The sequence below is a fragment of the Haemorhous mexicanus genome, chromosome 3, assembly GCF_027477595.1.
Source record: "Haemorhous mexicanus isolate bHaeMex1 chromosome 3, bHaeMex1.pri, whole genome shotgun sequence".
Lineage (NCBI taxonomy): Eukaryota > Metazoa > Chordata > Aves > Passeriformes > Fringillidae > Haemorhous > Haemorhous mexicanus.
The window spans coordinates 40,727,499-40,751,717 of record NC_082343.1 but is presented as its reverse complement, the minus strand read 5'-3'; the positions used below and the strand labels follow the sequence as shown (position 1 = coordinate 40,751,717).

Here is a 24,219-nt window from a genome sequence, read left to right as displayed (position 1 = left end):
CTATACAAAGCTTAGAAATCTACAACCATAGATCCGGGCTAAATAGCTTTGTTTCTGTCACAAACAGTCACTTTGGGCCAATATATGCTGACATGATGTTACAGAACCAATGTTAGATATTAGAAAAATGGGAATATTTATTAAATGCACAGGTTAGCTGCAGGGGAAAGGCTTATGTGCTTCATGAGGCAAACACATGATTTTTCAATAGGTACCAGAATGCAAAAGGGATTTTTTTCATTTCTATTTTCTTCTAATTTTGTACATAGACAATTTTGTACTGCACTGTCTGTGAACTGTACCTGTACCCAGGCAGAGCCCCAAAATTAACCTAAGGCTAACGGTGAAGGATATGAACTAGCTTTATCCTTCAAAAGCTGTCAGGATAGGTCTGATGCTTCATGTATGACATTCAGGGCAGAAGCACCTACACATACAAATAATGCACTTAAGAGCACTGAAAGACAAGATCTTAATCTCAAGAAAAAATGATGTCTCTCCAATGTGTCAGAACTTCAAAAGTAATTGTGAGATCTTCTGGTGATTCTCTTAAAGACTCTTTATAGCTCCTTTTACAGGGGCCTTGGGCTGATTCATGTTGATCATGTCTGACAGCTAGCATTTCTGTTAATAATAATCATAAATAAAGTGGACAAGGTTGCCTGACCTGAAATGAGCATATCTATAGTGCCATATCCATTACAGCATAGTGGATCTGTGACCGCAAATCAGGAAAGGTCCAATGCTCTTGACACTTTGTATTAAAATAATATCTGTCTTTTAAGATCTCAGAACCTTTGTGTGCCAGCTTTTTCATTTAGAAGTGTTCCTTAAGAGATAACACTCACACTATATAAGGAAGGAGATGCTACAAATGATGAAAGATTACAAAACTTCTCACTCATTTTTTCATTCTACAATAAAAATACCTTTGCAAACAGCTCTATTCTCCCTTATACCTTAACTCCTCCTTCATGTTCTCCTGCATTGAAGTAATAATCCTGGTTTTATGCCATCATAAATCTGCTGACATGTGAAAAATTATACTATTATCAAACACATCAAAACAGAATTATGATTTCACTGATGCCAGACCAAATGCAAACAGGAGCTGGTTTATATGAAAGTGAAGCCTGATAAATTTCTGGGCAGTAGTTTTCTGCTAGAAATAGGGATGGTGGTAAAAATTGAGTTTTTAATTTCCATAAAACCTCTGGTTGCACTTATACACAAGTCATTCCAAACAATACAGGGATTACTTGCTGATACAGGGAATCACTCTCAAAAGTAAAGTATCAGAGATGATACACTGAGAATCTCTCCACATCAGGTGACATGCTGAATTAGGAGAGAAGCTTTGTAAATTACTGTAAGGGAGGTCAATGTGTCAGGCTATGCTGAGTCCACTGGGGCAGGCAATTTCCAAAGACACAGACAGGCCCTTCACTGAAAACCCTCCACCCCAGAGATTCATGTCCAGCATCAGACAAATAATTGCAATGTTGCTGACTAAGGAGAGAGAAACCACCTCACACCAGCAATTAGAATAAAGAGATTAATTTCTTGACCAGCCAAAAAAATATGTATTTGGGGAAAAAGACAGGTCAAATGTTACACTATTGCAGTGAAAAAGCAGCAAAATTAGGACTCCTCATGTCCCCTCTAAATGAAAGGTTCATACTCACCCCAGCACTTGATAATTTTGCATACCTGCACTGTATGACAAACCAGTGTCAGTGTTCTACCAGGTAGGCTCAAGGCCTCTTCTTTCCTGGTGTCCTCCAGACTGCTACAAGAACAATCTTAAACCTGAGTCTCAAAAAGATCTCTCCTTCACAACTCCCTTTTCATGACCACTGACACAAAATCTAGTCCTGCACAAGGGTTATCAAAAGCCAAATCTGTGAGCCAAATACAACCCTGGTGTAAAATACAACACACACATATGAAGCGTGTCTGTAATTAGAACACCACAAAGACAATGCTTTTGTCACTCATATTTCCAGCCTTGCCCAGCCTCCAATGTCCTATCAAAGCAGAGAGAAGTGAAATGAAACAAGTGGTTTTGTGAGCATCACAGTAAGCAAATATTGGTCCTCTAGTGATTCAGTTTGGGGATGAACTCTGGAGTCTAAAGAATCCAGAGGCTCTGACTGAAGTTTTCTCAAAGTTTTTTCTAAAATATCTCCCTTGGGGAAGTAAGGGGGACATTCTCTGGTATCTAGTCTGTTCCCTCATCTGCACAGCTGCCTGTTTTTTTCACAGAAATTGATAAACTTTTCCATCTAAATGACCTGTGGAAAAAGTCCATATTAGATTGGCAGCTTCTCCACAAAACACAATCAAGTTGTCAGTTTACACCCACAAATGCCATCTCTGTGGACAGCTTTGTTTTCCTTTTTCACAAGATAGAAATCATCCTTCTCTTCCTTGCAAGTTATTATTAAACAGTTCATATTTGAAAGGGGTTTTTAGAGGCAGAGCTCCTCAGAAAGAGGAAAATCAATTTATTACCATTTAAGTGAAGGGTTGAGAAAAGAGATTTTCTCAGAAGATGCAAAGTTAACTTCAGAAATAATATTCAGTCATTTGGTCTGGGCTTGCATTATGTAGAATGATCACTTTCAGATGCATCCTCTGAACAGGTACAATCAGCTCTGCATTTGTGGCTGTTGTTTAAATAGCAGTATCTATTGCATTCACATCTGTGCTGCACATGTTCTTTCTGCTACCACAGTCAAGAGCATAAAGAAAGGGAGAGTTATACATTACTCTGTTCACTGGAAACTAATTCCAGAGGGGAGTATCGCAGCAAGTGGAATGGCTGGTGAATTAGGAATGCTATGAGAAGAACACATTTTAGAAAGACACAGCTACTGTAGAATAAGTAGCTACTGATATTCCATATACCTACGCCACCAGGTCCAATGTCAACCTGAATTTTTTCAGAGGTAGATTAGTCAGGACTTGCACTACAGGTTGGGAAAACAGCACCTGGGAAAAATGTGAGCTGACCAGCTCATGAATGGTCCCCATCCCTGTTCTGAAACTTTATGCAACTTGCTCTAGTGGAAAGAGGTACCCGCACAGACTCTTGATATGACCCAGGCGGCTCTTGCTATCTAATTAAAAGTCCTGATGTAGTGTGAAGCCACTGGGGATTATGTCTGAACAAAGAGGAAATCTTCCCAATCCATTACATGATCACAAAAAAGTTTCAGATTTGAAAGTGCTTCAGTGCATCAGCTCCCATATATTGTTCTTAATATTACCTATTATTTATTATCAATAAATTTCTGGGAAAAGGAGCCACAACTCAAAAGGCAAGAGTCTCAGGTACAGCATAACATCTTTCAAGGGGCAGGGACGCATTTTTGTTCCATCTCCTATGTGGGGAGAAGGAACTCAACAATGGTTTCAGATGTAGGGCTTCTTGCACCCTTGGGCATGCAAGGAGCAGAAGCGGGCTCACAAGAGATACAGCCATTCAGCAAGACTCTGGTCTTGGGCTGGTGAAACATGCATATTAAGGCACCTTTCTGGAATCAAACCAGAAGTATATTTGTATAAATGAATACTTGAATGTGGCTATCACTGGCAAAACTAACCAGTTTTGGTTCATTTGAAGTAAACCAAAGTGAAAGAGTTCAGGAGGAGATGCCACTGCAAAGGCAATACAACCACACAGGATTAGTGAACATTCCAAAAGGAAAAAAGGCAGAGCCTCGGATACTTACCATGCTCTTGCTTCTCAGCTAAGAGGTGGAACTGGTATTTAACCAGCCCACCCTTAGGGCCAGCCTACCCCTGAGTAGTAATCTGCTTTGTTCTGCACCCCTCTTTCCCACCACCACAAGCTTACCTGCATTCAGTCGTTTCTTTGGGGTTTTGAGGCTGCGGCACCTGCCACTGGCAGAGCTGCTGTTCTCGCTCATGGAGTCCTGCGCTGAGGAGGCACTCCCCGTCGCCTCGCTGTCCCTCATCATGCTCTCGTAGCCACTGCTGCCCCCGCTGTGGTAGAAGAGGGCTGTTTTCCCCATGGCAGGGGGCAGCTCCCCGCTCAGGACGCTGCTGTTGTCGCTGCCGTGGCCGCTGCTGCAGCGGTGAGGTTTCCGAGGAGGGGTGATCTTGCTGTAAGGTGAAGGCAGCACGTGAACAGCTGGCTTCTCATCTCCGGGAAGGCCCCCACGCTCGTCTGTCTCCGGGCTTCCCGGCAGCTGAACGCCTCTGGCACTGGTGCTCCCTTGGAGCAGCTCTGAAATCCGCCCATTGACAGCTCGAAGGGGCAATTTGGAAGCAAGGCTGGAGCCCCGGCTTCTGCTGAGGGACTGCATTGACCAGGACATGTTCTTCCCACTTGGGGGCAAACTGGAGCTCTGCCCTACGGACTGAGGCAGAGACTTGGTGGAGAAGCTGAGTGTTTTGGTGGCAGAGGCAGAGAGGCTGCGGGCCTTGGGACTTGCCAGGAGGAGCTTGCTGACAGCAGAGATCTTTGACTGGCTGGCTTTTGGGGAGGCACCTGCCGACTGGGAGAGGCCTGAGTTGGTGGGTGAGGACATGGCGCTGCGGCTGAGGCTCCTTCCAGCCCTAGGCATGGTGGTGTCTCTGCCAGGGCTCATTTTGGAGCTCACAGAGGACAGACTTTCTGCTCTTTCCAGCGACAAACACTCATAGTGGCTTCCTGTGGACCTCCCTAGGGAGTTGGTTCTGCTGGCGAGCTGCTCCAGCTTGGCACTGAAGAGCTTGCTGCTGCTGTTATTGATGCTGCTGTCCATGCCAGGGCCTTTTAGTTTGGCATTCTGCTCCTCGGGGAAGCTGGCCAGGAAGGACACAGGCTGGCTGGAGGGACTGCTCGTGGTGCTGTTGGCTGCACTGTGCTGGGGGCTGGCTCTGTTCTTCTGATCCAAGCTTGACTTTCTCACAGGTGGCAGAGGAGGGGTCCCTTTGGGACGAGTGAGTATGCAGTGTTTGGGAGAGGCCATTTTCTTGTCAAGACTAGCCTTAGAAAACTGGGGGAGGGCAGGAGAACTGGCTCCACTGCTGTCAGCAAAAGTAGGATGGAGATGACTGTCAGATTCCTCCACCTTGCTTGCCTTTGGAAGCCCACGAGGAAGGCTACAATTCTTCAAGCCATCACTGGAATGAACAGGGCTTTGGGTTGCAGAGCTGGGTGCTGTCACCTCACACCCATCCACAATCCTTTTTAGACTGTCAGATCCTGGGGAAATAGAGGTGTCCCCGCTGCTGGTGCTAAACCTGTCCATGGAGGACTGTTTTGTGCTGTGCTCGGGTTTGGCTGAAACCGTGACTGTATCAGAGCTCCTTGGCCCGTCACTGCTCCCAGAGCTGTCCTTTTTAACATCTTCTTCTCTCTTCAACCAAGGGTCTTCAAATTTGATAACCTTCTTAGCAATGGATTCTTTCCCATCGTGGGAATGAACAGCCTTTGGGTCTGCGGTTACAGCCGGTACAGCATCATCAGTGTCTTGAGCTTTGAAGGAATTAACAGCAATACATGGATACACGGTAATGTTCGTCTTCATTGGGATATAGCCCTCACAGCTGCTGAGACTTGCTGTGTTTTTGATTGTGACAGTAGTTTTGCCTAGAGCTGATATTTTACAGCCTTTGATGGGTGGCACTTTGCCGAAAGCTTCCTCCCCCATTTCCGACATTATAAGCATGTTGTCAGTCACTGACTTCTGTTTGTCACTTACACAAATCATGCTGGCACTTTGTATGGTGCTTGCAAACTCGGAGATGGGGGGTTCTGCCATAGCTTCCCCGTGCCCATAGCACGCCTGGGCTATGAAGCTGTGGCACGACTGTTCACCGTCACTGCCCGTGCTCATTTCGCTCAACCATGAGCTGATGGATGAGCGCCTGCTGCCATCATCTTGGGGTTTGTCATCCAGACTCAGCTTTGGAAGAGGAAGGAACTGTGTGATGCTGACTTCAGACACAGGAGCTGCACTGGAGTAACACTCAAGATCTTCAGAGATACTGCTGATAATACTGACTGGCCTGGAGCCAGAGGCCAAAGCCTGCACGGAGCAGTCACTGTTAAAACTGATGATACTGGTCGGGCGCCCGTTGTCAAGGACACCACTAATGGTCAGCTCTTCCACAAGGGTGAACACAAGCTCATCCTCTCCATTCAGCTCCAATGGCTGCTGCACAGTCACCATGGTTGTGCTCAGAATCTCTTTCTTGGATTCTGGAGCAATGCTTTGTTGCCCATCTTCATTGAGAACGGTGTCTTCAAAATCCCCGTTGTTGGATGACACTGACTTTTTCATAATCTGAGGGCTCATGCCTACAGGTGGGGTCCGGATTTCTGGCTGTAATAAAGACTCAGTAGATGTCATGGCAGCATCCTTACTCAGGGGAGCTGGTGGGGGAGTGGAGCTGGGTAGGACTCCTTTCTGTGTGTAGACCTTGCACCTCTGGGAAGGAGAAGTTGGGGGCTTATACTCAGATGTCTTTGAGAGGCTTGCAATGCCAAGCCGGGGTGAACCCATTGGCCGAGGTTTGCCTTCCACAAATCCAGAGGTGTTGAGCCCTTCTCTGCTGCTCTGCAAGCTGGTGCTGTGTGCTAACTGACAAGAGTTAAGCTCTTTACTAGAGCTGCCTGTTACACTCCTGGGAGAAGAAGGAGTTGAAAGATTGGTAAGAGCTCCAGAAGGAACAGGGGAGTGATTTCTCCTAGTTTTGCTGGGTGTTGTATTTGTACTTTCTTTGGCTTCTCTATCAGGATGCTGACATTCTGGCATCGTATCTTCCTTATCTGACTCTGGTAAGTGGCTAAGCTCTGCCAGCTGGCTCGAGACAGCACACTTAGACATCTGGTCTGAGCTAAATTGAGCAGGCATCTCTTCAAAGGGAAATTTGTCGGTTTCTTCACTGCCATCTATGCAATCCAGTCTCTCCTGGAGCTCTGCAAAGGTGTTGCACTTCAGGCAGTCTCTTTCAGATGTGCTGGGCCCTGATTCACTAACTTCCTCCAACCTGCCCTCATTTTTGGTCTTTTGCAGAGCAGGAACTATGGGAACAAAGTCAGGGGGACCCTCATTATCTGTCAGTTCCTTGTCAGAGAGGGCAGTGCCATTGGGGCCAACGTAAATCACCGTGTCACACGACTGCTCACTGCTGGATGAATAATCAGGATCACTTGATAAATGCAAAATAGGAAAGTCTGGGTCCACAGTGTTTCTAGAATGGAAAGGCCTCAGCTGGGTTGGCCTCCGCATCCGGCCCTCCTCACAAGAGCTCTCTCCTCCAGAAGAACTTGATGTGTACTGCAACATGAGAGAAAGAGGGAGAGAGAGAGACCCTGTGACATTTCAGCATTGCAAGCTGCCCCTTGCACAAACTGCATACGCAAAAAATTAATGATCACTTATGAACTGGGAGATCTCTAAACTAAGGCACAAAGCTCTGCCTATCCACAGCCCTGGAGCAAACCCATAGCTATGTTCAATGGAGAACCAAAAGCCCCAGCTCTGAGTCCCACTAAAAATCATAAGACTTCAAAAAAATGTACTAAAAATATGGATTAAGATACCTCCCTTAACTGAGCCTGGCCAAAGAAATCAGATATTTGGCAAAGGCTTTGCTGATTTTGTGTGTGCGTGTGCATTTGTGTATTTGAAGAGGAACAAGAAAACTGATTACATATGACCCCACACTAACAGTGTGTGGAATTGTATAATGTGCACTCAGAGGTCTCTGGAGACACAGTGCTCTGATGGTGTGTGGACTGAACCCTTCATTTGTCTCTCTTCAGTCAATTGACAAAAAAAGCTTTTGTCAGTCTGCCAATTAAAATGAAATGCATAAAATTCACTCATTCTGCCCAATTCACACCAAAAGTTGTACAGAAGCAACCAGAACTCTTTAACATGAAAATGGATATAGTCCATCTTCACTCTACTTGGAAAATCTATCACCCATATTTAGAAGTAATAGGAATAAAAAGGTGGTCAGTGCTGGCTTTGGACACAGTAGTTCTGCCTTTATTTTGCTTCTACTCCCTCTGAGAAGCATAGATAATCTAATTCTTAATTAATTCCAATTTTCTTTAACTCTTCAGCAGTTTTACTCATTATTTCATTAGCACTAAGAGTATAAAGGAAAATAAATGCTCCCTGACAGCTATGTGATTAAACAAGGTCTGCCTACAAACCTGCTGCAACAGATGAATCCAAACTTACTCCTGTGTCTCTGAAGCTGAAGCATTTACCCCTCTGATGTTGCACTCTGACACTTCCCTAGGATGGGAACATATATCCCATACACTTTGGAACTGATTACTGATTTTGTTACACGCTGCTCTACCCAGTTAAGGATCCTTCTTCCTCCTTCCTCCATTATAAGAAGGGAGTTACACATCACCTTACCTTAGTTTTCTTTTTCTTCATCCTGAGGACCCTTGAGGCAATCTGGATGGTGGAGAGTGTCTCAGCGTAGTTCCCTGCGGCTGCTGAAATGTGAGCTATCATCGTGGTGCGGCAGTTCATATTCCCCAAGGACTCTCGGAGCAACATGGTCAGCTTGCTGTCTCTGCAAAATAAAATGAATTAAGGCTACATTAGCCAGCAAGGTTTCATTTTGGCCATCATGATGTAACTTGTGTCTTGGTAAGATATTTTCTCCTCTTTTTAATGGAATCCTAATTAGTTTCGTCCATCAGGTTTGCACTACGTTGTGCAGCTGAGCATGCTGAAAGACTCTGGACTACAATTCAAACTTCTTTTCCCACTTCCCCTTTTCTGATTCCTTTTTGTCTCAGTCCTTCTCCATTGTTAACATTGCCAACAGAGTGATGCAGACCAGCACTGGAGGCTGTTAAGGAGCCACAGCAGCAAATATCAAACTGCTGCTCTTTTGAAGTGCACAGTGTCCAGACAAACCCCGGCCCAGCTCTGGAGGACAAGAGGGTACTGGATTAGATTACAGAACACAATTTTTTGTTGCCTTCTAGGGCATTGGGATACTCAACATTAGTAACAGTTAAGCCACTGAAGTCAATTTTGGATGATGCTGGTAAAATACAAACCAATCAATCCTTCAAACTTCACACAATTGTTCTTTCATATTAGATCTTTTCTTTCACTGAGGCAGAAATCAAATTTTCTGTTCTTGCCATTTACTCTATTGTTCAGCCTCAGATAGCTTTTGAAGCGCTGATGCCTTATTGTAGGGCTGTCTGTGACTGGACTGAGAATATGAATTTTAACAGAATAATGATGCATATATAATATTTTTGAGGTGGTCATCTAATCCTGTACTCAGAAATGCACAATATAAAAATTTTAAAGAGACCTTTAGCTCCATGGTGTAAAGTCAGCTGGTTGGTTATTTGGGAAATGGCGTTGTCTTGAAGAGTGTCTCCCCTGTGCTAAGGGTAGTAGATGATGACTACATACAGCTGGAAACAAAGACAGCAACAGCCTGATATTTATCTATCACTAAAGGAACTGCATTTGCTGTTGTAATGATGGTGATACCATCAGTGGTTATGGATCAGATTTCTGGGGCTCACTGTTAAATATCTGCAAATGACCTATGGTGCATGTGTGTCCTTGTTCACTCACTTGAGATTTCCAGCTCACAGGAACTCTGCATAAAGCTGCAGCTGCTGGGAACTGAAGCTACACCTACTGGATAGGACCGATGGACAAACACCAAAACTCTTGGATCTCTCTTTTTGATTGAATAAACAATAACATTTGGGCTGCATATTTTGATGCAATAGCTCTGGAGGGTTCTTATCTCCTGAGGCTTCTAGTACTTGCCATTTCAGCTTGACTAGAAATACTCAAAATAAAACTTTTTTTGTTTTTTCAGGATTTCTGCTTCCATCTGCTCCAGACACATTGAAGACATCTAGTGTCCTTGAGAAGCAAACAAAGATCCATAAAGACTATACTGAGACAGCCTCACTCATTTCACTTCTGACCTAAGGCTGCTTTGAATCCACAGATCCAGAGGTAATAGGCTGCTGTGTCTCAGGTTAGTGTCCCTCTTTTTCTTTTCCATCACGGAATAATTAAGATGTCAAATTTTGTACATCCGTTACTGCCACTCCAGTGCAGAGTAATACAGAAATTATTAACGTCTCCACAGAAAACAATAACAATTGCCAGTGCTTCCATCATAGCAAAACATGAGACGACAGGGGAAAGTGCAAAAGAATACATTCTAAACATGTTGGTCTCCTGAGAATGTATAATCCATGCAGCCAGCATCAGCACTGAGGTGTGGCTCTCCTAGAGCTACATACATTAGGAATATAAAATACTCTGTGCCATCTGCCTTGTACAGAAATACCCATTTGCAAGAAGAAAAACAGTACTGAAGAAATATCTATTTATAATTCATCCTCTGACATGGATGGGAGCTAAAGGGCAGATTTGTTAAGGATTAAAGCATGAACCTAGCAGTAAAAAGCCCAGCTAGCATTAATTTCTAATTTCAGAGTTTGTTCATTCAGCATAGGTTACATCTTGACTCTCAACTTCACCTTGTACCCAGAAGAAATAACCGGCCTCACATCACTACTGTACACTGAAAAATAACATAAAGAGGGAGAAAGTCACTAAACAAAGATTTTCGTCAAATCTGGATATTGTCATAAGACAAGTTCAGTTGTTCAGGGTTCACTGACCTCTCACAATAACTCTCACCTACTAACTTCTGAAGGAAAGAAAGAAAGAAAATAGAAGAGAATGTAAGACACAAAAATGTGTGGCCTAATTTTTAACTCACTCTATCTTCTTCAGTTAAAATATTGGTAAAACATTCTGGATGTCTCACTGCTTGGTAGTGAGTGTGAGACACAAAGTAGATGTTTTGTTCCTTTGAGTGCTGGCATGGTATTTCTGCATGAAAAAAATGAATAGCTATAAATTATTTCATTAGGTCATTTGTGAGCTGTTATCTGAAAAAGCAAAATTTCCTGTGAAAGCAGAAGTTTTACTAAGAGATCTGCACTTCTGCATTGGAAAGGCTTTGAGAAGCAAGACCTTTGTTGATCCTCTGGCTCTGCAATCTAAACTAAGACACAGGAAATTTTGAAGAAAGTTAGAGTCTGCTGCTCCCAGTATGTTGCTCACTTTGTTAAGCAGAGGCTGGCTAGCAGAAGATTTCTCATGGCAGCAGAGTGAAATGCATCAATGTCTTCATGGAAAATAAGAGAACTTCAGGAATGCTAATGGTCTATTTCTATTCTGCTCCAAAAGTAATAAAAATTGTAGGTCAGAGCAGCACAATAACTCCATTTTATATACCTGTCTTCATTTTAAATGTATTTCTATCCCATCCACTAATGTTTTTATAGTTTAGGAAATTTACCCTAAACCATCATGATTATTATTATTGTAAAAGACATATAAAATTGAAGGTGGGGCCAGGATACCACATTTCAGACTCCAAAGCCTGTATATCAGTAAGTCAATTTTGCAGTCTTTTCAGTACTTCAAAGTCACCTCATTTTTTCTAACTACATCACTTGTTCTAATAAAATACATTACCTTTATTTGTAAACCTTTTCTTGCCTAGCTGCTAGACAATCATGGCTACAGAAAAAAAGCTACTAAATATTATTCATATATATCCCACATAGGTAAAAACCAAAAATAAAGTATGCAAAGCTGTACCCCTGGCAAAGTGCAGAGGCAAGAGCCCTGTGTGCAGGAGACTCAACTCGGGTATCTCTACGATGTGTGTCAGCAGGTACGGTACAGAGGTGCAGACTGCCAGGCAGAAAGCCTCAGTTCATTCAGATGTACATCTTCCTTTCAGTAAGAAGGAAAGATGTACAACTTCCTGCTCCTCCTATACACATCTGCATTTCCCTTCCTCATGAATGATTAATTATACTCAACTTCAAACAACACAGAATCTTACATTGAAGAATGAAGCATGTCATATCATGATACATGTCCTTAGACACTGCATAAATCCCAGGTGCCCATGTACATTTAGTCAAAGTCTTTAATTTTGTGACTGGATGCTATTTTTCCACTAGAGCCCTGCCTCAAACCCTGCAGAGAATAAACAGTGCTCACTGAACCATAAGTTATTTAATCTTTCTTTTAATCCTTGCCTTGCAATGTATGGATTTATGTCTTATTTACTGTTAGAACTATAAAAACTCTGTTCTGAATCCTGAATGACCGATTTCTTCAAAGGCTCTTTGTAATTTTTTCTTTTCCCTGTGGAGCTCATCAATGCAGTATCTGATGAATGCCTCTGAGGTGAGGCATATATTCCTCTGATAATACCTGAAACATTGAAAACTTCATTAAGTATAGGTGTTTGGTGTGAAGCACAGATCTATCAGAGTATTGATCCTTACACAGTCTTCATATTCAAAGTACAGCTAACTTTGACTTATCTTCAACAACAAATGGGGCAGCTGGTTCTCAGATCAGGATACCCCAAAATACAGGAACATACAATTAGTAGCCCATCTAAAAATTTTAGGAACAGATTGTCAGAACTAATCTGAAGGTGGCATCGGTCCTTTCAGAATACCTCCTTTCTCTTCCACACTCCTCCATCCCATCCTCCATATGTTTATTGACAATGACCACATCACCATACAGTCCTGATTCATGTCTAGAGCAGGTCCTTAATCTGCCTTGAAAAAAAAAAATTAATATTTTGGGATGGAGGGAAAGCCCTGAAAGGGCAACACAATATACATAGCCCATTAATTTTGACATTTCCTGATCCTATAGCAATTGATTTTAGGCTCTAAATGCACTTATTATACATATTTAATGTAATTTCATGTGGATTTGTGGTTACACTTCAATGACACATCAGCAAGCTTGGAACATTCCTGTGTATAAAATAGCCTCAGTTTCTAAACTAGCTGGCAGCAGCAGCTGGCTGACACCTTTGTTTGGACAAGCAGTAGAGAAGGAGACCATGACTTACAATTTACCAGGGGGTTTTCTAACATTTGCTACCTGTAGAAAAACACTAAGATTTGGGAGTAACACACTCCTTTCATGCACTGTAGAAAAGCTGTGCTGTTGTGTGTTCATATCCTATTTGACATGCTCTTCTCTGATCAGACCTACAATCCTACAGTCTTCTATCAGGGTCGATCCTGGGCTTTCCTCATCTAACCTTTTTGCTTGTTCTTATTCCCATACCCCAGTTCCTCCCCGAAACAGCCTGGCAGAGTTCAGTTTCATCTTGCAGTAGTCTAACCAGCTACACCAGACTGTGCCATTCTCCAGCATCACTGCTAGACACTTTTCCAGTATTAAACTCCTTTTTTCTCCCCCTCTTCCTCCCATTAATGTCTTCCACTCTCTCTGCCTGACTTCCAAGGCCTCTCTCCCCACTCAAGTTCCCTCCCCACGCTGTTCACTGACATCCAGCAGAGGAATCCCAAAATGTGGCCATAATTTGGCATGGCTGCTGTATCATGCAGCCAGGTGAGGGGCAGAATGGTCAGCGCCTTCCTGGATCTTCCTCTGCGAGGTCCTCCAGCTTTAAGAAAATATGTGTGTTCAAAGTGAGCTACATAGAAAAGAGGCAAATGGTAATTGCTTTTGTGTATGGCTGCAAAATAGAATTCATGAATAGAAAATGAAGCAATAAGAATAAATATTGTGCTCAGGAAATTCACAGGAATTTTTCTTGCCCAGCATTTCATTCTGTGTATGGGAGACACAAACACAGAATTGTTTCACAAAAAGGAGGCAATACTGGAGAGGAAGATCCAGCTGAATTGTTGGAATAATGATTATTTTGTGGAATTGTTTACCCAATTGTATTATACACTTTATTTTGTTTCCTGCATCTGCCCCCCCCCCAACCTTAATAACAAATATCTTCTTGGTTTTCCCCTTCCTGTCACCCCACTACTATGCAGAATTGGCTATTCAATGACAACAGCAGCACCATCAGAAAGAGGAATAAGAACATTCCACAAGAGAGACTATACAATAGTACAGCTAAGCTTTAGGAAGTGTAAGACAGCGTGTTTGTGCTCTCTATTAATCATATACCTTAGTGTCTTCCTAGGCACTTGGCCAAAAGGAGAAAGTTGTCGACTGCCTCCAGGTGTTATGGTTACAGCATCAGATGATGTATGCCCTCAGGTGTCTTGTAATCTAATTATTTATAGAGGTATGTCAAAAGAAAAAAATCTCAGTAACTATGACAGTCATTTTTGATCATAATGGCTTAACTCTGCTCCTTTGAGCTGATGCACTGCTTTATTCCCAGCAATAAATGTTTACATTACAAAGGAGCCACATAAAGACTATATTGGGTTTTGGCTCTTACTACATGGGAATAATCTCTACAAAGGACAGTTTATAGCTCAAAAAGCACAAGCCCAACAGTGGATGTACAGGTGTGTAACAGCTGAGTTCACCATGAACCACTATAGTTTGCTTAGCTATGTCTTTCTGTTAATAATTTTGATAGAGAGAGAGAGAAAGAGGAAATGGGAGCAATGTGTGTAGGCACAGGCAAAATGAGTCCAGGTGGGGAGATAAAGCCCTCGGTGGTTCAGCCATGTAAGCCTGGCTTTGTTAGCAGAACAAAATGAGGCAGTTGAAGAAAGATGGGTAAGGTGTTGGACCTTTAACCTGGGGAATTCTTCACCTGGTGAAACGAGGCATTGGGGAGACAATGAACTTGCTCCAGGTGGAAACTGACTAGCCTTAAAGGGAAAATGAAGCATAGTGGAAATTTCCACTGCCACTGCAGTTAGTTATCATGTATGAGGTGCACTAGCACAACCCAGAGCCCTGTGCTCACAGCAAAGGGGAAGGGGGAGCTGAAAGGACTCTGCTGAGGGGACACTGTGCTCAGGTTCAGTACCAGGTAACTTCCACGTCTGGAAGGGATGTTACACTGCAGCAGTTGAGAAGTCAAAAGCAGGAAAAAAGTGTTGCTGCAGCCAAGTATGGGACTCATCTTAAATTGTACAAAATTAATATAAAATGTAGGGGGATTCCCCTTACAATTGTCTTTTAAGAGAAATTTCATAATCCTTGTGCCTGTGACAACCCATAAGCATGTGGCAGATACACAAAACAGCATCTTTTGTTTCTTTTTTACCAAAGGCAGAAAAGCAAATTGGTGACAGACATAAGGACAGAAACCCATCGGTGAGGCTGCACCTCAAATGAGTTCAGTTTTGGGCTCCTCACTGCAAGAAAGACATTGAGGTGCTTGAGCATGTCCAGAGAAGGGCAGTGGAGCTGGGGAAGGGTCTGGAGCACAAATGAGGAGTGGCTGAGGCAGCTGGGGTTGTTCAGTCTGGGGAAAAGGAGGCTGAGGGAAGATCTCACTGTTCTCTACAACAACCTGAAAGGAGACTGTAGCAAGATGGGAGTTGGCTTCTTCTCCCATGAATCAGGGAGCTACCCCTCTCACCATAAAGGGGCTCATTCAAGAGCTGTAATTTTTATATAAAAGTTGCTCCAAAGCTGATGAAGCTTTAACAGTCCACAAAACTGACAAGTTAATGTATGTTATTCATAAATGACAAAAAAGTTCCACACTTTTTTAAGGTCTTGCTGACTGATCTCACAATAGAACTGTCTCCCAATACAGCTGTTTCTGTCACACAACTCCACTTCTACCTTTACATATTAAAGAGTGCATGGTTTCTGAGAGTGCCAGCCCAGCTCTAAGCTGGGCACCACCATGCTAGCTCTGAAGACACACAAAGACATTTTCTCCATCTTCTCATTTCTGCCTTGTGCCAGCAGTGGAACAGAAGTTACACAAACTTCATTCAAATAATTCAACAAGTAAGAGAAAGAAGTTCCTCTCAGTCTTTTCCCCAGCCCTGTGAATTTCATGTAGTTTGGTTCAGGTGTACTTTGCACTTTGGCAATACCAAACAGAACACATATATCCTTACAGTTCAGTGTGTTACTCTAATGAGAGCTCAGAGATCCAGATGTAGCTTAAAGTCACAGTAAGTTCAAGTTTTGGGGAGCACAGCACTGCTGAGGGCCAGTGATTATTTCAGAGAGAAGACTACACTGTAAATAGAAAAAATGATCCCTCTCCCCTTTGTACTTCGAATCTCAGCACAGAAACAAACACTGTTCACAAGCAGCCATTAAAAACATCCAAACAAAGCTCAGAGATAAGCAAAACGAAAAGGATCCTAGTGGTCTGTCTCATTACAGTGCCAGCTCCTCATAAATTCTAGCTGAAAAATAGAAACTCAATTAATCCAGGGAGCTAATTAAGCTCAGCAACTCTATGTTAGAGCTAAAGCCAGATTCCCCAAAATCAGCAGTGCCACTTGTTAAGGAAACATGCTCAATAAGTAGACTGATTTACAGGAGAAAAAAATCCTGCAGTTAAACCAATAATGATCCAGATTTTAAATAGTTTAGGGACTCTGCACTTGGCTAGGCTAACTTCTACCAAGCTATGCTAATAAAGGGAAGGAAAATGTCCTTTCTCTCCCCATGACCCTCCTTCCTTGGCTCCCTTACTTGCAAATATTACTGCAACCACAAGTTTGGCTCAGCTTATCTGTATGGTTTAGTTGCTTTATATGAGAATTCAACATAGCTGCTATGGAATAGCAACTGGAGCAGCTTAGGAGCCTGCCTGCCTCTCCTCGGGGCTGCCTGTGCCCTGACAGTGCAGCAGGAGTGCTGGGAAGGGAAGGGCTGGAATGCAGCCTAACAGTGCCTGTGCCTCTAGGGCAGTCATAGGGGGAAACACATAGCAAGAAAAAACGTGCAGAAACATTCCCCGACGATCTGCTGAGGACGAATTCTGGAAAGCACCTCCACACCAGCCCCTCTGGGTGGCTAATACGAGCAGGAGCAGAGCAGACACCCAGTGAGGGCATTTCCCCCAGCCCTGCATCAGCATGGGCACACTCCTTTGTTCAGCATCCTTCCTTCCAGCGCGGCTGCCCCCGGCTCCCGCCGCCTTCCGAGGGCCAGGCAGCGAGCAGACTAAAGCAAGGCTCTCCACTCTGAATCCAAGAGGCCAAGCAAAGGGCTTGTTTGTCAGGAGGCCTCAGCTCCCGGGGCCGAGCTGCTGCCAGTCCCACGGCCGGGGTCACACACGCTGAGGAGCCGCTCCCGGTGGCAGCCGCCGCAGGGAGGGCAGGGCAGCGGCCGCCTCAGCTCCCCTCTCGGTGCCAGCCTCTTGCCAGAGCGGCCTGACTCCTCCTTACCCTCCCGCCAGGCAGCTCGGACACCATTTCGGCCCTACCCCGTGGCAATTACGAGCGGGGACAGCAAGGGGACAGCTGGCTGCCCCTCGGAGCGTTGCTCGGGCGGAGCTGCCCGCTGCCTCACCCGGGAGCCCCGGCCGCGAGAAACAGCGCCCTGCCCCTCGCTGCAAGGGGTGCGAGCACTCAGATGGACCCAGGGGTGGAATACCAGGGTTATTTCCTCAAACGAAAATTAACTTCAAATGTTTGTAATCGATACATGAATATTCATGATCTTTTGGGAGGATTTCATAATTACTTCATTCTGCTTAGGCTCATTTGATCTGCAGTAGTGACAGACACTCCTTCATCAAGATGCCAACAATTTGGCAGCATGACCTTCCCAGTTTCCTGTGCTGGAGAGCAGCTCTAGTTATTCTAATTGCAATCCCAAATGGAGTGGTACCTGAAAATAAATTGACTGCTGTTCAGCTTTAGAAACCATTCCACTTGGCACTGCTCCTCGTGTAAATAGATAACATCTCCAGGAAACTGGGAGGGTCACTCCACCAAACACTTCGCATTTTGATAAGTAACATTTTATACGTCAACCTCCTAGAGCCTTCAGCCCACAGCATTATAGCAGGGGGCAGTGAAAGTGCACATACTCCCATGTGGAAAGGGGAAAAAAAAGGAAAAAAGGCAGACTTTGGTTGTCATTAATGATATGGAAATGAAACAATTCATCTATACCATTCATTAGATGTATTCCCCAAAGAAAGTTAGGCTCAAGAGTTCATACTGCCTCTGCACCTGCACACAAGGTTGCCTTATCACCTTCAGCAATAAACTTCTAGGCTTTTAGCAAATTTGAAGAAAGTTTGAGAAAATAATATGCAAAGTTTGAAGATAGGAAGTCTCTGTAAATGCTGGAAGGATTAGCAGCTGGGTGGATGGAGAGAAATCTTATTTATGCTCCCACAGAATGAGACAAATGCCTTGAATTCCTCTCTTGAACACACCAGAGAAAGCACATAGATGAGAGAAATTCCCAAACACAGGAATATTTTTGGCCAGTATTTACACCTTTTTGGATGCCAGACTGGGAGACAAGTTGTTAGAAACATTATGTTCTTGATGCTGGTGCTCACAAAACTGTTCATTTAGATCAACAGCAAAAAAAAAAAAAAAAATGCACTTACATGATACTGGGTCCTGATTAAAAACTGCCAAAACCCAAAGTAAAGCAGTAAAAATATGAAACCATCAGCATTAAAGCAAAATATACAGTCAGAAGACCCAAGTCATGCTTCCTTTTCTGGTAATCAGCGTAACACCTTTTAAATTTCCTTTTCACATACTGCTCCAAATTTTTTCACAGAGATGCGTGAAACTGCTAAGACCTGATAAAAGAAGCAATCCCTGTCCATTGTCAAGGAAGATGAACTTTACAGCAGCCAAGAAATCTGCTAACTAGGATGGGAATTAAACAGGCTAAGCAAGTTCCGAAACGGAGGAATTTGTAATGTCATCTCCCGTTTCCAGCAGACACACACTGGCCTCAGTTGTTCAGCTTCAAACTAACTACAAATTAAAAACCCATTCTTTCCACTTAAGAATAATGTATTGGCATGTACAGGGACTATGTAAAGATCCTAGACAACACGCATAACTCTCTTCCTAAAAATCAGGATAAATAATCGGGGTAAGTATGGACTTAACTATCTAACTTTGCACATCCACTTGCTTTAGAGAAAAGTAAGAAATCTGACTTTGTCCATTACACCTATTTCTTTAAAAACCTAGGACTGAAAGCCAATTGCACTTCAAGGTCTCAATTTACTTTACTACTCAAGGGTCAAAATAAGTTTCTTAGACACGTGCAATGATGCTTGCAGAATCTAATGAACAGAGCACTCTCTGGCCTGCAAATCCTTGGCCTCTATATTTGTATTGCCATCAGTCAATACGGGTGGGGTGACCTTGTGAGGAAGTGGAGAGACACCAAGAACTCCTTTCACATAAAAATGAATGGCTATCAGACAGCCAAAACTTTCATCCACAGATGGGCTGAGCTACTCACACAACTGGCTGATTTAGAGATGTGATGAGACAGGCTGAGCAATAGCAGTGATGATGGTGACTTGCATGGCAAATACAGATCATAGATGAAAATTCCCTGCCTGTGCCTGCATTTTGGTTAAGTTCACAAACCAGCCCCAAAAATTAGGATTTTATTAACTGAAATCCACGGGCACTGTGGTCCAAACTCAGCTGTCACTGAAATTTCCAGAAAAGCTCCCATAAGCTTCATCAGCATCTGAACTGGGTTTTTATAGATTTAGTGACAGGATACATGAGACAAAGACAGAACCAGTCCCTTCTGACGTCAAATACAAGGCATTGAAATTAAACTGTGGAACCACAGGCAGTTTTATGATGACAGTTTTGGCAGCATGGGACCAAATCTAGCAGCTGGTGCAAGGCAGTGGGAATTCTGTCAGCTATAAACATAGGCATAAGGAAACTAAATGTTTGATTCTTTTATATCTCTCATACTCCATCATACTTCATTCACAGAGAAGCCTAAATAAAAACTGAGGGACTCCAGGCTATGCAAGTTCTATGTGCTGTAAGTAAAAGCAGCAAAATTGGTATATAAATATTTTTAATGTATATATTTGCTATTTAACCCAACTGGAGATAGGCTGCTTCAATACATTTATCTTCATCCATGCAGCAATTTAAAATTTTAAATTATGCACATGCATTTTTCATGTTATCTGAAGTTTCACCCCCCCTTAAAATGGATTCTTCTGTTTATTTTGCCTGCTATGGTAACATTGATTAGACAAGATTCTCAATCGGCTCTTGTATATCTGACACTCTGAGATCTTCTCATAGCCTGACACAGGAAAAGAAAGGAACTCTTTTAAACTTGCTGGTTAGTAATTATCACATTTGTAGTAACAAATTTTACTACAATTGTTTGCAGTTTTACCTGAGGTGACCCGGACATGCTTTAGAGCCCATTATATCTATTCTGCTCAGAAGAACAACTATAAATTTGAATATTTCCATGTTAACAGCTGCCTTTCCACAAGGCTGATAGTCAGAACAGAGTTGTGAGTGGAAGAAAGCAATATACCATACTGAAGTTTGTGTGTATTTAGTTTTAAATCACAAAAAAGATCTCTCTTAAAGTTAGCTGTTCAAAATCCAATAAGCACTAAAACAAAATTTCAGAGCTGAACCAGTTTTTCATAAAAAGATCCTTTCAAACTTTAACTGTCTTTAAAAAGCCTCAGACTGGAATTATTTACAATGTGCCTGGAAGGTCCTACTTCTGTTTACAAAGCCACTGCTGATACTGAGGAATTCCCACAGCTGAAAATAGTTGAGGCTTGAGTACTTTTTGGCAAAGTACTTATTTTAGCCTTACACTCTACCCTTGGCATCTGCTGTTGAATATAGCCAGACAGGATGCTATAATGACATTTGGCCTGAATCAGTACAGCCATTCTTATGTTCTTAGAATTGGCTTCTAAAGGTTCACAGCCTGACTCTGCAGCCTCCTTCCTGCATCCCCTCTGCACACCTGCTGTGACCTCCCAAGGACCAGCAAAGAGTTGCTCAGCATTCAATCAACCCAACCCTGGCCAATACATCTGCAGACACACAGAGGCCAAGGGGAAAGACAGTCATTCTGCTAAAGACAGCACATGGACTACTGCCATAGAGGAAGAAGGAGAAAAGAAATGCATTGCTTGGTCCTGTGAGCCTAAGCCCCATGGGACAGCATCAAAGCACAGGTGATAGAACAATAAGCATTTAGAAAACCCATCCTTAAAAATATTATGGCTTTCTAACACTGCCCCCACACATTTCCATTTAGTAGTGGCAAGCCAACTACTTTTCTATTTGGTTTCCTTTGCTCTCCCTCCCCAGGGATGGGAATGCTCCTGGCCACATGTACAGACATGTGCTCTCTATCCCTTAACTCTGTTTGGGTATGCAAGCCAAATTAATTTCATTTTCTATCATGTGAAAAACTCCATTGCCAGACTTTCTTGTGCTTGCTTTAGTCTCAATTCATCCTTCATCTATATGGGAGACCAGCACTGCACCCAGGAGAGGAATTGCTAGCCCCTTGCATAACTATTACTATTTTTCTGCTGTCATTCCTAGTATCTCCTCAGATTTCATTACCTTGTCACTGTTAATTTAGCTGTGGACACCTGTGACCATCAGCCAAAATGCCTAAATCAGCACATGCCCCCATCCCCTTTCTAGCTGATGAGCTCCCAGATTGCATCAGAAATTATCAGCAGTCCATCAGGGCATGCCCTGGCATCAGTGCCATTTGTATTACTGCAGCCCTTGAGGTCCCAGAGCTGCTCCCATCTGATGTTCTGACCTGCCTTTGTACAAATGATGGCTCTCAGCTTTGTCTAAGCAGTCACTATGATTAGTGCTCCTGCCCTGTGTGCCAGGGCTGCTGATGGTAACACCAAATAAAACCTCTCCTAAAACTGGTCCTTGAAGAACTTCCCTAGTAGCCTTCCCGCTAGTTTGATAGCTCCCACTTCCATGCTAGCTACTGTTGTCACTGCAGTCTTCACTACTTGATGCATCTTTACTGCTCCTTCTCTTCTTCAGTTTAACTAGTGAATTCTCAGGGGACACCAATCCAGGCATTTACTCAAATCTAGACAGATTAAATTTCTTTCACCCGGACATGAGGTACCACATCTGCATAGAACAGAGGGCAAGGGCTGTATCCAGAAGGTTGTATCCAAATGTATCCCCATCTTGAAAGGAGGGTTGAATTTAAATGCACAGACATCTGTTCCAGATTTCCTGCTCTTGGGAGCAGTCAAGATATTTCAAGGTTCACCATCTGAGAAGGCAGTATTTGTTGTTTGGATTTACTTTAAAGTGAGTTTCAACTCAGTGTTTCCTGTTTTGCTCCTCTCACGTCTCAATGATAATACCAAATTATTGTTGGAGCAAGATTTTCTTAACATCTCAGTATTAACTTTTGCAGCTATTGCACTAGCAAAAGTTGACCATTTAATTCAGATGATTTAGCAGGGAATTCATTAAATCCTCTCTTTGCTCTACTTTTCCCCCTCCTCCTCCACACACAGACGAGCAAATAATTTACTGAGAAGTTTGTCTGCTGACTGTATGAGTTTTACTCAATAGGAAAATACATTAATGAAATTGCATTTCAAATGGTGAGGATCTGGATAAATGAGCAAGTTGTTCAATGAACAGAGGAAGAAATGAAGGCTAGTTTCCCAGAGTTTGTGTCCTGTGTTATTCCATTTTCCATACTCTGGCTGTCCCCTCAACCCCACCTTGCCACATCCCACCTAACTCACCTTCAGTTGCAGCTCTGTCCTCTCTCCTTGCTGGTTTGTGGATGCTGGCTGGCATTTGGCTCAGCTGGCTGGCAAACCAGCATGCAACAGAGCAGGGTCATCACAGCTCCACGGCCCAGCCTGCTTCTGCCCCACCCCTCTCTCAGTCTCAAGAATCTTGCTCAGACCTCACATCTAAAGGCCTGTGCCTTTGTTAAATCTGATTGGAAATGGTCAATTTAACAGCCAATTAAAAAATGTATTTGGATGACAGGCAATGAGATTGTCTGACCATGTATGCTTTAGCCTCTCAAGAGATAGCTAAAATTCTCTCACAGCGCCCATGTCAGAGAAAGTTCTGCTCACAGAGTTTGTCTGGGTTCACGATTTAGAAGTACAACATTGTGCATAGCAGTCATTCCCACCAGCAGCTACTGAGGACAGACGGGACATTTCCCGTATTAGCACTATGAGAGTGATTAGAGCCACCTATTTATAGCTGTGCAATGAAAAAAATCTCTGCTCACAGGTGTCAAGTTAGCCAGGCTTTTAAGTCTTTCCTATCCAGTGGCTTAGATTATTCCTGCCTTATAATTTTTCAGATCCAGGTTGTGACTTTATATCCAATTAATTCTGTGAGAGGACAGCAGTTCTAAAATGAACACAGAGTAAACAAAATCATTAAGAAAAGGACTGCTATGAGAGTTCAAGTTGTCATTGTATTGTTAATATTCTTCAGTAGTTCAGGTTTAAGGGGCTTTTTGTGTGTTGCATGACATATTAAATATGTAGGAAAGGGCTTAAATGGCCTTTTCTGTTTTCAAAGCCACTACTGTACCAATTTAAAAAAAATAATAATTACCCAAAAGGGACCAGAGAAGTTTTGACAGCCCATGAACCTTCCCTCAGTGCAGCTGATTTGCATATACTGTAGCTAAGAGGTGTATTTGACCCAAGCATTTATAATTAACCCTTAACTTGCCATAGCTAAAGAAAAGCTTTATTTTCATTTCAGTGATTTCGTTGCACTGTAATTCCAAGAAACACCAATTAGCTATCAAATGCTGACAACTCGCACTTAGCAGTGATTAGGGCTAGATATGAACTATAAACCTATCACATTACTATAGTGCAACAGCTCATTACCAGTCTAGATTTCCTAACTAATCTTTTCTACTAATTTTTATTTAGGGACCTACTGGCCAGCTCATCTGAAAATTATATGCTAATGATCCGTGAAGAATTGAGAGCTCTAAATGGTAACATGGGAGAAAAAAATAATTCTGTTTGATCTCTTTATGTTATGATAGATGCCATTTAATCAATTAGGACAGCAGAACATATTATTCCATTCCAGACCTGGCAAATACAAAGGAAACCAGGAAAGGGTGAAAGCTTCACACATCTTGACCTCCCCCACAATATCATATACAGTATGAGACAATGTTTAGGAGCACAGTCACTGAGACAGTAGTCAAGAAACTGTTTCCTGTGGGTGTCCTGCAACAGGGGCTTGTCTGACCAAGGATGTGACTGCTGCTGGAAGAAGGGACCTGTCAGAGACGGGGTTGCAGCATTGTGCACGGTGCCTTGTGGAGATGTCAGGCAGGCCTGCTGCCAGTTAAGCCTCCGACAGACTTGACATGGAGGGCTGGGCCCCTGTACTGTCCCAGAATCAGA

The 24,219-nt window shown here is 43.0% G+C and overlaps 1 protein-coding gene across 1 annotated transcript in view; it reads right to left on the bottom strand.

The window, feature by feature from the left end:
• LOC132325699 (kinesin-like protein KIF26B) overlaps nucleotides 1–24,219 on the bottom strand; it is a 269,005-nt gene that overhangs the window by 18,074 nt on the left and 226,712 nt on the right. The window contains exons 10-11 of the mRNA XM_059843282.1: nucleotides 8,400–8,562; nucleotides 3,863–7,298 (exon numbers count right to left, since the gene is read on the bottom strand). Of these exons, the coding sequence (XP_059699265.1) occupies nucleotides 3,863–7,298; nucleotides 8,400–8,562 (3,599 nt within the window). The remainder of the gene's footprint in view (nucleotides 1–3,862; nucleotides 7,299–8,399; nucleotides 8,563–24,219) is intronic.